Source organism: Oncorhynchus mykiss, unplaced genomic scaffold, assembly GCF_013265735.2.
Source record: "Oncorhynchus mykiss isolate Arlee unplaced genomic scaffold, USDA_OmykA_1.1 un_scaffold_188, whole genome shotgun sequence".
Lineage (NCBI taxonomy): Eukaryota > Metazoa > Chordata > Actinopteri > Salmoniformes > Salmonidae > Oncorhynchus > Oncorhynchus mykiss.
In genome coordinates, this window is record NW_023493674.1 from 779766 (window position 1) to 793833 (window position 14068).

Below are 14068 nucleotides of genomic sequence, written 5' to 3' on the forward strand. Positions count from 1 at the left end.
CATAATATTTCAGAAGTGCCCCTAAATGTGCATGTTTTTATATATTTTTTTATTTTACCTTTATTTAACCAGGTAGGCTAGTAGAGAACAAGTTCTCATTTACAACTGCGACCTGGCCAAGATAAAGCATAGCAGTGTGAACAGACAACAACACAGAGTTACACATGGAATAAACAATAAACAAGTCAATAACACAGTAGAAAAAAGAGTCTATATACATTGTGTGCAAAAGGCATAATTACAATTTTGCAGATTAACACTGGAGTGATAAATGATCAGATGGTCATGTACAGGTAGAGATACTGGTGTGCAAAAGAGCAGAAAAGTAAATAAATATAAACAGTATGGGGATGAGGTAGGTACATTTTAAGTATTTTAAGTTAGCCTACAGCATTGGACATTCCCCTTTACTGAGCTCAGGACCTAGTCAGTTCAATCACAGAAAACCTTTATGATGTTACCTCAATGAAAGTTAACCAAATCAATAATGTGCTAGTTAGGTTGCAGGCTACACACATTATCATGATGAAACTGTGTGAAATTATATCCTATGTTATGGAAGCTAGTTGGACAGAAAACGGAATATTGTCACCCTATATGTAATAGCATAGCGAGCAACATAGGCTAACAAACATAAGAGTTATACAAGACTGTTTCATTACATGCATAATATTATACTCAGAAAGAGATGACCTAACCCTAACCCTAACCATAACCCTAAGAGTTATACTAGCCTGTTTCATTACATGCATAATATTATACTCAGAAAGAGATGACCTAACCCTAACCCTAACCATAACCCTAAGAGTTATACTAGACTGTTTCATTACATGCATAATATTATACTCAGAAAGAGATGACCTAACCCTAACCCTAACCATAACCCTAAGAGTTATACTAGCCTGTTTCATTACATGCATAATATTATACTCAGAAAGAGATGACCTAACCCTAAGAGTTATACAAGACTGTTTCATTACATGCATAATATTATACTCAGAAAGAGATGACCTAACCCTAACCCTAACCCTAACCCTAAGAGTTATACTAGCCTGTTTCATTACATGCATAATATTATACTCAGAAAGAGATGACCTAACCCTAAGAGTTATACTAGCCTGTTTCATTACATGCATAATATTATACTCAGAAAGAGATGACCTAACCCTGACCCTAATACTAGCCTGTTTCATTACATGCATAATATTATACTCATGAAAAGATGACACAGCTGCATACCTTTATCTTTTGCTCGTTTCTCCTCTTCTTCTTTCTCCTAAACTGGGCACCTGATGGCGTGGACCTTTTCTTATCCATTTGTGTTGATTTGGCACTCGAGCATCAATACATTACTCATCTCCCTCCCTCCCTCCCTCCATCCCTCCATCCCTCCCTCCCTCCCTCCCTCCTCCCTTTTCCTCTTCCTCCCTCCCTCCCTCCATCCCTCCCTCCCTCCCTCCCTCCCTCCCTCCTTCCTTCCTCCCTCCTCCCTTTTCCTCTTCCTCCCACCCTCCCTCCCTCCTCCCTCCCTCCTCCCTCCCTCCCTCCCTCCCTCCCTCCCTCCCTCCCTCCCTCCCTCCCTCCCTCCCTCCTCCCTTTTCCTCTTCCTCCCACTCTCCCTCCCTCCCTCCCTCCCTCCTCCCTCCTTCCCTCCCTCCTCTCCCTCCCTCCCTCCCTCCCTCCCTCCCTCCCTCCCTCCCTCCCTCCCTCCCTCCCTCCCTCCCTCCCTCCCTCCTCCCTTTTCCTCTTCCTTCCTCCCTCCCTCCCTCCCTCCCTCCCTCCCTCCCTCCCTCCCTCCCTCCCTCCCTCCCTCCCTCCCTTTTCCTCTCCCTCCCTCCCTCCCTCCCTCCCTCCCTCCCTCCCTCCCTCCCTCCCTCCCTCCCTCCCTCCCTCCCTCCCTCCCTCCTTCCTCCCTCCCTCCCTCCCTCCTTCCTCCCTCCCTCCTCCCTTTTCCTCTTTTTCTCTTGGTGGTGTGCAGACTGGTTTTATACTATTCTGAACCATTTCACAGAAATTGTACTAATTGCATTAGTACCATGTCTCCCCGGGAGGCCGCCCATGTCTCCTCGGGAGGCCGCCCATGTCTCCTCGGGAGGCCGCCCATGTCTCCTCGGGAGGCCGCCCATGTCTCCCCGGGAGGCCGCCCATGTCTCCCCGGGAGGCCGCCCATGTCTCCTCGGGAGGCCGCCCATGTCTCCTCGGGAGGCCGCCCATGTCTCCTCTGGAGGCCGCCCATGTCTCCTCGGGAGGCCGCCCATGTCTCCTCGGGAGGCTGCCCATGTCTCCCATACCTAAAACGATATATTCACAGTATTATGAATGAATTGTGGTTTATTTGGTAGCATTTCACAATGTGTCTGATTTTATTAATTGCATTAGTACTGTACAAAGATAGAGGTTCACTATTTGATAGATTCCCCCGCTCCCCCTACCTCGGGCTTCCAGTGGGGAGACCTGAGGTCAACCTAACCCCGCCCCCCCCCTACCTCGGGCTGCCAGAGGGGAGACCTGAGGTCAACCTACCCCCGCCCCCTCCCCTACCTCGTGCTTCTAGTAGGGAGACCTGAGGTCAACCTACCCCCGCCCCCCCCTACCTCGGGCTTCCAGAGGGGAGACCTGAGGTCAACCTACCCCCGCCCCCTCCCCTACCTCGGGCTTCTAGTGGGGAGACCTGAGGTCAACCTACCCCCGCCCCCCCCTACCTCGGGCTTCCAGTGGGGAGACCTGAGGTCAACCTACCCCCGCCCCCCCCCTACCTCGGTCTTCCCGTGGGGAGACCTGAGGTCAACCTACCCCCGCCCCCCCCCCTACCTCGGGCTTCCAGTGGGGAGACCTGAGGTCAACCTACCCCCGCCCCCCCCTACCTCAGGCTTCCAGTGGGGAGACCTGAGGTCAACCTACCCCCGCCCCCCCCCCCCCCTTACCTCGGGCTTCCAGTGGGGAGACCTGAGGTCAACCTACTCCCTCCCCATCTGGCACTTCTGAGTGGGAGACCTTCCCAGGCAGTAGCCTGCCTAGTTCACAAACTAGAATCAGGTCACCCACTCCAACAAGGTTAATTGACCCACATTCCCACACGGTGACATGATTTAATTGATGTGATGTGCAAATGAGCGATTGAAAACCGAGCAAATGTCACCATTCCAAATTTTTGGGTGCGGGTGCCCAACAAGCTGCCGCCCCGGGCGGCCGCCCATGTCTCCCCGGGAGGCCGCCCATGTCTCCCCGGGAGGCCCCCCATGTCTCCCCGGGATGCCGCCCATGTCTCCCCGGGAGGCCGCCCATGTCTCCCCGGGAGGCCGCCCATGTCTCCCCGGGAGGCCGCCCATGTCTCCCCGGGAGGCCGCCCATGTCTCCCCGGGAGGCCGCCCATGTCTCCTCGGGAGGCCGCCCATGTCTCCCCGGGAGGCCGCCCATGTCTCCCCGGGAGGCCGCCCATGTCTCCCCGGGAGGCCGCCCATGTCTCCCCGGGAGGCCGCCCATGTCTCCCCGGGAGGCCGCCCATGTCTCCTCGGGAGGCCGCCCATGTCTCCCCGGGAGGCCGCCCATGTCTCCCCGGGAGGCCGCCCATGTCTCCCCGGGAGGCCGCCCATGTCTCCCCGGGAGGCCGCCCATGTCTCCCCGGGAGGCCGCCCATGTCTCCCCGGGAGGCCGCCCATGTCTCCTCGGGAGGCAGCCCATGTCTCCCCGGGAGGCCGCCCATGTCTCCCCGGGAGGCCGCCCATGTCTCCCCGGGAGGCCGCCCATGTCTCCTCGGGAGGCCGCCCATGTCTCCTCGGGCGACCGCCCATGTCTCCCCGGGAGGCCGCCCATGTCTCCCCGGGAGGCCGCCCATGTCTCCCCGGGAGGCCGCCCATGTCTCCCCGGGAGGCCGCCCATGTCTCCCCGGGAGGCCGCCCATGTCTCCCCGGGAGGCCGCCCATGTCTCCCCGGGAGGCCGCCCATGTCTCCCCGGGAGGCCGCCCATGTCTCCCCGGGAGGCCGCCCATGTCTCCCCGGGAGGCCGCCCATGTCTCCTCGGGAGGCCGCCCATGTCTCCTCGGGAGGCCGCCCATGTCTCCCCGGGAGGCCGCCCATGTCTCCCCGGGAGGCCGCCCATGTCTCCTCGGGAGGCCGCCCATGTCTCCTCGGGAGGCCGCCCATGTCTCCTCGGGAGGCTGCCCATGTCTCCCATACCTAAAACCGCCGCTGCAACAGTGCCATTGAGACCAAGTAGCCGATGTTCTTGTTCTACTACTTCTACGAGTTGGTTAACAAACTGAAAGGGTGCTTACTGCCCCCTGGAAGGTGTAGTCTGAACAGGTTTAAAGACAAGGTTGATGATTTACTGCCCCCTGGAGGGTGTAGTCTGAACAGGTTTAAAGACAAGGTTGGTGATTTACTGCCCCCTGGAGGGTGTAGTCTGAACAGGTTTAAAGACAAGGTTGGTGATTTACTGCCACCTTCTGTATGGAATGTTTTCTCACCAGTCGAATTAATTGGCTGATCCCTCCTAATGACCTGGATGGAAACATATGATTAGGCAGGGGCGTATGCTTTATTGTTAACGAGACGTGGTGTGGTCACAACAACATACAGGAACTCAAGTCCTTCTGTTCACCTGATTTAGAATTCCTCACAATCAAATGTCGACCACATTATCTACCAAGGGAATTATTTTCGATTATAATCACAACCGTATATATTCCCCCCCAAGCAGACACATCGATGGCTCTGAACAAACTTTATTTGACTCTTTGCAAACTGGAATCCACATATCCTGAGGCTGCATTCATTGTAGCTGGGGATTTTAACAAGGCTAATCTGAAAACAAGACTCCCTAAATTGTATCAGCATATCGATTGCGCAACCAGGGCTGGTAAAACCTTGAATCATTGCTATTCTAATGTCCGCGAGGCATATAAGGCCCTCCCCCGCCCTCCTTTCGGAAAAGCTGACCACGACTCCATTTTGTTCCTCCCTGCTTATAGACAGAAGCTAAAACAAGAAGCTCCCGCGCTGAGGTCTGTTCAACCCTGGTCCGACCAATCTGATTCCACGCTCCAAGACTGCTTCCATCACGTGGACTGGGATATGTTTCGTATTGCGTCAAACAACAACATTGACGAATACGCTGATTCGGTGAGTGAGTTCATTAGAACGGGCGTTGAAGATGTCGTTCCCATAGCAACAATTAAAACATTCCCAAACTAGAAACCGTGGATTGATGGCAGCATTCGCGTGAAACTGAAAGCGCGAACCACTGCTTTTAATCAGGGCAAGGTGACCGGAAACATGACCGAATACAAACAGTGTAGCTATTCCCTCCGCAAGGCAATCAAACAAGCTAAGCTTCAGTATAGAGACAAAGTAGAATCGCAATTCAACGGCTCAGACACAAGAGGTATGTGGCAGGGTCTACAGTCAATCATTGATTACAAAAAGAAAACCAGCACTGTCACGGACCAGGATGTCTTGCTTCCAGGCAGACTAAATAACTTTTTTGCTCGCTTTGAGGACAATACAGTGCCACTGACACGGCCCGCAACCAAAACATGCGGACTCTCCTTCACTGCAGCCGAGGTGAGTAAAACATTTAAACGTGTTAACCCTCGCAAGGCTGCAGGCCCAGACGGCATTCCCAGCCGCGCCCTCAGAGCATGCGCAGACCAGCTGGCTGGTGTGTTTACGGACATATTCAATCAATCCACCATTGTTCCTGTTCCCAAGAAAGCTAAGGTAACTGAGCTAAACGACTACCGCCCCGTAGCACTCACTTCCGTCATCATGAAGTGCTTTGAGAGACTAGTCAAGGACCATATCACCTCCACCCTACCTGACACCCTAGACCCACTCCAATTTGCTTACCGCCCAAATAGGTCCACAGACGATGCAATCTCAACCACACTGCACACTGCCCTAACCCATCTGGACAAGAGGAATACCTATGTGAGAATGCTGTTCATCGACTACAGCTCAGCATTTAACTCCATAGTACCCTCCAAACTTGTCATCAAGCTCGAGACCCTGGGTCTCGACCCCGCCCTGTGCAACTGGGTACTGGACTTCCTGACGGGCCGCCCCCAGGTGGTGAGGGTAGGTAACAACATCTCCACCCCGCTGATCCTCAACACTGGGGCCCCACAAGGGTGCGTTCTGAGCCCTCTCCTGTACTCCATGTTCACCCACGACGTGGCCATGCACGCCTCCAACTCAATCATCAAGTTTGCGGTAGGCTTGAGGTAGGTTTGCGGTAGGAGGTGAGGGCCCTCGGAGTGTGGTGTCAGGAAAATAACCTCACACTCAACATCAACAAAACTAAGGAGATGATTGTGGACTTCAGGAAACAGCAGAGGGAACACCCCCCTATCCACATCGATGGGACAGTAGTGGAGAGGGTAGTAAGTTTTAAGTTCCTCGAAGTACACATCACAGACAAACTGAATTGGTCCACCCACACAGACAGCATCGTGAAGAAGGCGCAGCAGCGCCTCTTCAACTTCAGGAAGCTGAAGAAATTCGGCTTGTCACCAAAAGCACTCACAAACTTCTACAGATGCACAATCGAGAGCATCCTGTCGGGCTGTATCACCGCCTGGTACGGCAACTGCTCCGCCCACAACCGTAAGGCTCTCCAGAGGGTAGTGAGGTCTGCACAATGCATCACCGGGGGCAAACTACCTGCCCTCCAGGAAACCTACACCACCCGATGTCACAGGAAGGCCATGAAGATCATCAAGGACAACAACCACCCGAGCCACTGCCTGTTCACCCCGCTATCATCCAGAAGGCGAGGTCAGTACAGGTGCTACAGCTGGGACCGAGAGACTGAAAAACAGCTTCTACCTCAAGGCCATCAGACTGTTAAACAGCCACCACTAACATTGAGTGGCTGCTGCCAACACACTGACTCAACTCCAGCCACTTTAATAATGTTAATTGATGGGAATTGATGTAAAATATATCACTAGCCACTTTAAACAATGCTACTTAATGTAATGTTTACATACCCTACATTATTAATCTCATATGTATACGTATATACTGCACTCTATATCATCTACTGCATCTTTATGTAATACATGTATCACTAGCCACTTTAAACTATGCCACTTTGTTTACATACTCATCTCATATGTATATACTGTACTCGATACCATCTACTGCATCTTGCCTATGCCGCTCTGTACCATCACTCATTCATATATCTTTATGTACATATTCTTTATCCCTTTACACTTGTGTGTTTAAGGTAGTAGTTTTGGAATTGTTAGTTAGATTACTCGTTGTTTATTAATGCATTGTCGGAACTAGAAGCACAAGCATTTCGCTACACTCGCATTAACATCTGCTAACCATGTGTATGTGACAAATACATTTGATTTGATTTGATTTGATTTGATGATGATCCTTCTTTAACCCACAGGAAGTCCCACCCAGACTACTCCAAATGGTGAAAGTCGTAGTCGTAATTGGAATGCCCGGGCTAAAATATGCTTTTGGGCACTAGAGTCCTCTATACATGTTTATGGCACACAACTAAATACAGACGCAGAAGTACATTCTATTAATACAATGGCCAGTGGTGGAATGGTGTGTGTGTGTGTGTGTGTGTGTGTGTGTGTGTGTGTGTGTGTGTGTGTGTGTGTGTGTGTGTGTCAGGTAAAGGGTAGTGATGTGGTGAAGGTGGGTCATAGACAGGTTGTACTCTGCAGTGCTATGTAACCCTAACCCTATGTTGAATGTGTGTGTGTGTGTGTGTGTGTGTGTGTGTGTGTGTCAGGTAAATGGTAGTGATGTGGTGAAGGTGGGTCATAGACAGGTGGTGTCGCTGATCCGTCAGGGAGGAAGTCAGCTGCTGATGAAGGTTGTTTCAGTCACACGCAAACCTGAGTCTGACTTAGTCCGTAAGAAAGGTACGGGATAGTGTGTGTGTGTTTCTGTGTGATTTCTGTGATAAAGGTGAATGGATGGGTTTTGGTCATGCTGTGACTCATTTGATTGGCTGACATCCCCCAACAGCACCTCCTCCGCCTAAGAGAGCACCCAGCACGTCGCTCACACTGCGCTCCAAATCTATGACTGCTGAACTGGAAGAGATAGGTAGGAGAGAGAGAAAGAGAGACATACACACACACACACACACACACACACACACAGTGAGTGACCTGATCTGTACTTTCTCCTGTAAGCCTCTGCCAGGAGGAGACGAGGGGGTGAGTGTGTGTTGTGTTGGAATTGTATTGTGTTGTAGTGCTATGTAATGTTGTGTAGTAGTGCTATGTAATGTTGTGTAGCAGTGCTATGTAATTCTGTGTTGTAGTGCTATGTAATACTGTGTTTTACTGTGTAGTGCTATGTAGTACTGTGTTTTACTGTGTAGTGCTATGTAGTACTGTGTAGTGCTATGTAGTACTGTGTTTTACTGTGTAGTGCTATGTAGTACTGTGTTTTACTGTGTAGTGCTATGTAGTACTGTGTAGTGCTATGTAGTACTGTGTTTTACTGTGTAGTGCTATGTAGTACTGTGTTTTACTGTGTCGTGCTATGTAATACTGTGTTTTACTGTGTAGTGCTATATAGTACTGTGTAGTGCTATGTAGTACTGTGTAGTGCTATGTAGTACTGTGTAGTACTGCTATGTATTACTGTGTTGCTGTACTCTGTTGTAGTTATGTGTTGTAATGCTATGTGATACTGTGTTGTAGTACTGTGTTGTATTGTGTTGTAGTTAGTTATGTGTTGTACTGTGTTGTAGTGCTATGTGGTACTGTCTTGTAGTACTGTTGTAGTTATCTGTAGTGTTATGCGGTACTGTGTTGTAGTGCTATGTAGTACTGTGTAGTAGTTTTGTCTTGTACTGTGTTGCTGTGCTATGTAGTACTCTGTTATGTTGTATTGTAGTGCTATGTGGTACTGTGTTGTTGTTGTTGTGTTGTAGTGCTATGTGGTACTGTGTTGTAGTACTGTGTTGTAGTGCTATGTGGTACTGTGTTGTAGTACTGTGTTGTAGTGCTATGTGGTACTGTGTTGTAGTAATGTGTTGTGATGTGTTGTACTGTGTTGTAGTGCTGTATTGTAGTTGTGTTGTGGTACTGTGTTGTAGTTATGTGTTGTAGTGCTATGTGGTACTGTGTTGTAGTTATGTGTGGTACTGTGTTGTAGTTATGTGGTGTACTGTGTTGTATTACTGTGTTGTATTTATGTCTTGTGTTGTAGTGCTGTGTGGTGTTGTACTGTGTTGTAGTACTGTGTTGTAGTGCTATGTAGTACTGTGTTGTAGTGCTATGTGGTACTGTGTTGTAGTACTATGTGGTACTGTGTTGTAGTACTATGTGGTACTGTATTGTAGTACTGTGTTGTAGTACTGTGTTGTAGTGCTATGTAGTACTGTGTTGTAGTGCTATGTAGTACTGTGTTGTAGTACTGTGTTGTAGTGCTATGTGGTACTGTGTTGTAGTACTGTGTTGTAGTACTGTGTTGTAGAGCTATGTACTGTGTAGTGCTAATTGGTACTGTGTTGTAGTACTGTGTTATAGTACTGTGTTGTAGTGCTATGTAGTACTGTGTAGTGCTATGTAGTACTGTGTAGTGCTATGTAGTACTGTGTAGTGCTATGTAGTACTGTGTTGTACTGTGTACTTTGTTGTATTTCAGAAAAGCTGGACGAGATGTTGACTGGGTCCCAGGAGGCCATGATGAGAAAATGCCCCTTGGAGGCGGACTACAGAGCGGCCACCGTGAAGCAGCGGCCAACCAGCAGACGAATTACTCAACAAGAGATCAACGTAAGTCGGATGAGTCACTATTGATTCACTCAGTCACGATTTACTGCTGATTCACTCAGTCACGATTTACTGCTGATTCACTCAGTCACGATTTACTGCTGATTCACTCAGTCACGATTTACTGCTGATTCTGCTGATTCACTCAGTCACGATTTACTGCTGATTCACTCAGTCACGATTTACTGCTGGTTCACTCAGTCACGATTTACTGCTGGTTCACTCAGTCACGATTTACTGCTGATTCACTCAGTCACAATTTACTGCTGATTCACTCAGTCACGATTTACTGCTGATTCTGCTGATTCACTCAGTCACGATTTACTGCTGATTCACTCAGTCACGATTTACTGCTGATTCACTCAGTCACGATTTACTGCTGATTCTGCTGATTCACTCAGTCACGATTTACTGCTGATTCACTCAGTCACGATTTACTGCTGGTTCACTCAGTCACGATTTACTGCTGGTTCACTCAGTCACGATTTACTGCTGATTCACTCAGTCACAATTTACTGCTGATTCACTCAGTCACGATTTACTGCTGATTCTGCTGATTCACTCAGTCACGATTTACTGCTGATTCACTCAGTCACGATTTACTGCTGATTCACTCAGTCACGATTTACTGCTGATTCTGCTGATTCACTCAGTCACGATTTACTGCTGATTCACTCAGTCACGATTTACTGCTGGTTCACTCAGTCACGATTTACTGCTGATTCACTCAGTCACAATTTACTGCTGATTCACTCAGTCACGATTTACTGCTGATTCTGCTGATTCACTCAGTCACGATTTACTGCTGATTCACTCAGTCACGATTTACTGCTGATTCACTCAATCACGATTTACTGCTGATTCTGCTGATTCACTCAGTCACGATTTACTGCTGATTCACTCAGTCACGATTCACTGCTGATTCACTCAGTCACGATTCACTACTGGTCCAGACAAATGCTGTTTCTTTAAAACGCATGTGATCCCAGGTATTCTCTCACTGTGTGTGTGGTGTGGGTGTGTGTGTGTGTGTGGTGTCTGTGTGTGTGTGTGTGTGTGTGTGTGTGTGTGTGTGTGTGTGTGTGTGTGTGTGTGTGTGTGTGTGTGTGTGTGTGTGTGTGTGTGTGTGTGTGTGTGTGTGTGTGTGTGTGTGGTGTGGTGAGGTGTGGTGTGGTGTGTGGTGTGTGTGTGTGTTGTAGTCTTTGTTTGAGCGGCAGGGCCTGCCTGTTCCTCCAGGGGTTTCCTTGGGTCTGGAGAAAGCCACCATGCAGCTGCCTCGTGGAATGTCTCGGACCAAGTCCTTCGGTGAGACAATTACATTACTCTAACTATTACCAGAATCCAGTGGCGAACCATGGCTATTGGACCTAGGCGCTCATGAAACAGGCCTGAGGCTGAGCCATGCAACTCACACATAGACAGCACCCGCTCAGATAATGTTACCAGCAACAACAACCAAACTGCTTACTGCTCTACCTATGGTAGAGAGGAAGAGGCAAAGCAAGAGGGTCCACTCCCGTCAAAATGTGTCCACGTGGGAATACAGAGATTCTGTTTAATAAGCAGACTGATAATCCCCCCCACCCAAGGCTTATACCTTTAGAGGTTAAGGTTATATTCAGGTTATAATATCCCAGTCTCTCCCCTGCAGGTGCACCAGAGGATGACAGGATCTCTGCACTGATTGGAGAGCATCGGTTTCCAAGGAGCTCTTCGATGACTGATGGCTTCATACCTCCTCCTCCCCAGACTGCCCCCCCTCCTCCCCCCTCTCACTACTTCCTGGACTCTGGCCCGCCACCGGCCTTCTGCCCTCCACCTCCCCCGCAGCGAGCAGCCGATCAATCACACTCCAGCTTCAAGCCGGGGGCGGAACCTAGGCTGCACGAGGTCTGTGATTCGCCAACGTCTCGGAGCCATGCAGAGCGGCAGAGGAAAGCTCGCTCCATGATCATCCTGCAGGACTCACCTGTACCAGGCTATCTACCTGCAGAGTTTGCCCCCCTAGGCCGACCTTCTGGGGCTACAGCAGGGCTGGGCCTGTCCCGACCCAGCCCTGCTGCTTCTCCCAGCCCCCTCTCCAGAACCAGCCCTGCTGCCTCCCCCAGCCCCCTCTCCAGAACCAGCCCTGCCCCCAGCCCCCTCTCCAGAACCAGCCCTGCCCCCAGCCCCAGCATCCTCTCCAGAACCAGCCCTGCCCCCAGCCCTAACCCTCCAGGGGAGCGCAGCAGCAACAGGAGGCGTGGCCGACCAGTAGAGAACCCGTATGCCAACGTGGGTCAGCTGCCTGCCCCCCCCAGCAAGCCTCAGCGCCGCAAGTCTCCGCTCCTCAAACAGCTGCAGGTGGAGGAGGGGCCCAGCAGGGCAGAGCTATACCAGCAGCAGGTGCTCACTGAGCGTGCTCAGATACGGGTCACGCCCCCTCAGGGCCGTAGGTCCTCCTTCTTCCTGTCTGTGGAGGGAGGGGGTTCAGAGCCCCCTCCCATCCTACTGACCCAGTCCCACTCTGTAGATGACCTGGGGGAGCTGCCCCCCCCCATCCCCGTCCTCTCCCCCTCCTCCTCCCCCCACTCCACCTTTCTCCACCCACTGACAGGCAAGCCTCTAGACCCCTCCTCCCCCCTCGCCCTGGCCCTCGCTGCCCGCGAACGAGCTCTCACTGCACGCACACCCAGCCCTGAACCCAGAACCAAACACGCACACTCACCTAGCCCCGAGCCCAGGCCGAAACACGCACACTCACCCAGCCCCGAGCCCAGGCCCAAACGAACCCCTCCTCCCCTGACCAGCCCTGAGCTCCATCATAAACGTATCAACCCACCCATTTTCCTTGAAGGACAGCTGGAGCGGCCAGTCGTAGAGCGGCCAGAGACAGAAGGCGGAGTCACATCTTCTGCTGTGCCCTCCCCCGAGCGTTGGCAGGCTATGCCCCTCCCTCCCATCAGTCAGGTGACCATCAATATAACCAATGAAAGCCAGCCGGCAGGACGGGGTCTGGGGGAAGAGCTGATTGAGGCGCTGCATGGACAATTACAGAGGAGGAGAAGTCTGACCGTTGGCAGCTCAGAGGAGGAGGGCGGGCCTTATACGGTAACCCAGGGCCAATCAGAGAGGAGGAAGAGTCTGGAGGGCGGGCCTTACACGGTGACCCTGCCCCCTGCACTGCTGTCATCCAGTGATGAGGAGACGAGGGAGGAGCTTCGTAAGATTGGTCTGGTGTCTCCTCCCCTGGTGTTTGCCACGCCCCCCTCCCCCACCCAGCCCCCCTCCTCCCTCAGCCTGTCACCACGGAGACCCCAGGCAGGTGAGGGCAGGGGAGGAGGGGAGTCAGCTCCAGACTCAGGGGTGGAGGAGGGAGACCCTCACATAGAGAACATCTTATCCCCCAGCAGCACCCCGGCCCCCAGCCTGCCCCCCACCCTGCCCTCCCCAGAACCCCCACAGCCTTTCACTGCCACCCCGAAAACCCTGCCCTCCACCACCTCAGACTCCCAGAGCCTGAAGCCCAGGCTGCGTTCTCCCCTGGGCCGTGGTCGCTCTGCTCTCAGGGATCCTCTACTGAAACAGTCTTCAGACAGCGATCTGCTTCCATCTGGCTGTGGACCTGGACGCCCACCACCCTACCTCTTCCAGGTAACCCTGACCCACCCTACCTCTTCCAGGTAACCCTGACCCACCCTACCTCTTCCAGGTAACCCTGACCCACCCTACCTCTTCCAGGTAACCCTGACCCACCCAACCTCTTCCAGGTAACCTTAACCCATCCTACCTCTTCCGGTAACCCTGACCCTAACCCACCTCTTCCAGGTAACCCTGACCCTAACCCACCCTACCTCTTCCAGGTAATCCTGACCCTAACCTACCCTACCTCTTCCAGGTAACCCTGACCCTAACCCACCCTACCTCTTCCAGGTAACCCTGACCCTAACCCACCCTACCTCTTCCAGGTAACACTGACCCTAACCCACCCTGATACCTCTTCAGGTAACCCTGACCCTAACTCACCCTACCTCTTCCAGGTAAACCTGACCCTAACCCACCCTACCTCTTCCAGGTAACCCTGACGCTAACCCACCCTGATACCTCTTCAGGTAAACCTGACCCTGACCCTCCCTACCTCTTCAGGTAACCCTGACCCTAACTCACCCTACCTCTTCCAGGTAACCCTGACCCTAACCCACCCTACCTCTTCAGGTAACCCTAACCCTAACCCACCCTACCTCTTCCAAGTAACCCTGACCCTAACCCACCCTACCTCTTCAGGTAACCCTGACCCTAACCCACCCTACCTTTTCAGGTAACCC

At 51.8% G+C, this 14068-nt stretch overlaps 1 protein-coding gene across 5 annotated transcripts in view; it reads left to right on the plus strand.

The window, feature by feature from the left end:
* Positions 1-14068, plus strand: part of LOC118947678 (SH3 and multiple ankyrin repeat domains protein 3-like) — a 137478-nt gene that overhangs the window by 86821 nt on the left and 36589 nt on the right. For 4 of the 5 annotated variants that reach the window (XM_036972637.1, XM_036972633.1, XM_036972635.1 and 1 more), the window contains 6 exons: positions 7763-7895; positions 8002-8082; positions 8172-8195; positions 9637-9767; positions 10964-11069; positions 11416-13397. In XM_036972637.1, the coding sequence (XP_036828532.1) occupies positions 7763-7895; positions 8002-8082; positions 8172-8195; positions 9637-9767; positions 10964-11069; positions 11416-13397 (2457 nt within the window). The remainder of the gene's footprint in view (positions 1-7762; positions 7896-8001; positions 8083-8171; positions 8196-9636; positions 9768-10963; positions 11070-11415; positions 13398-14068) is intronic. The other variant, XM_036972634.1, reaches the window with a different exon arrangement.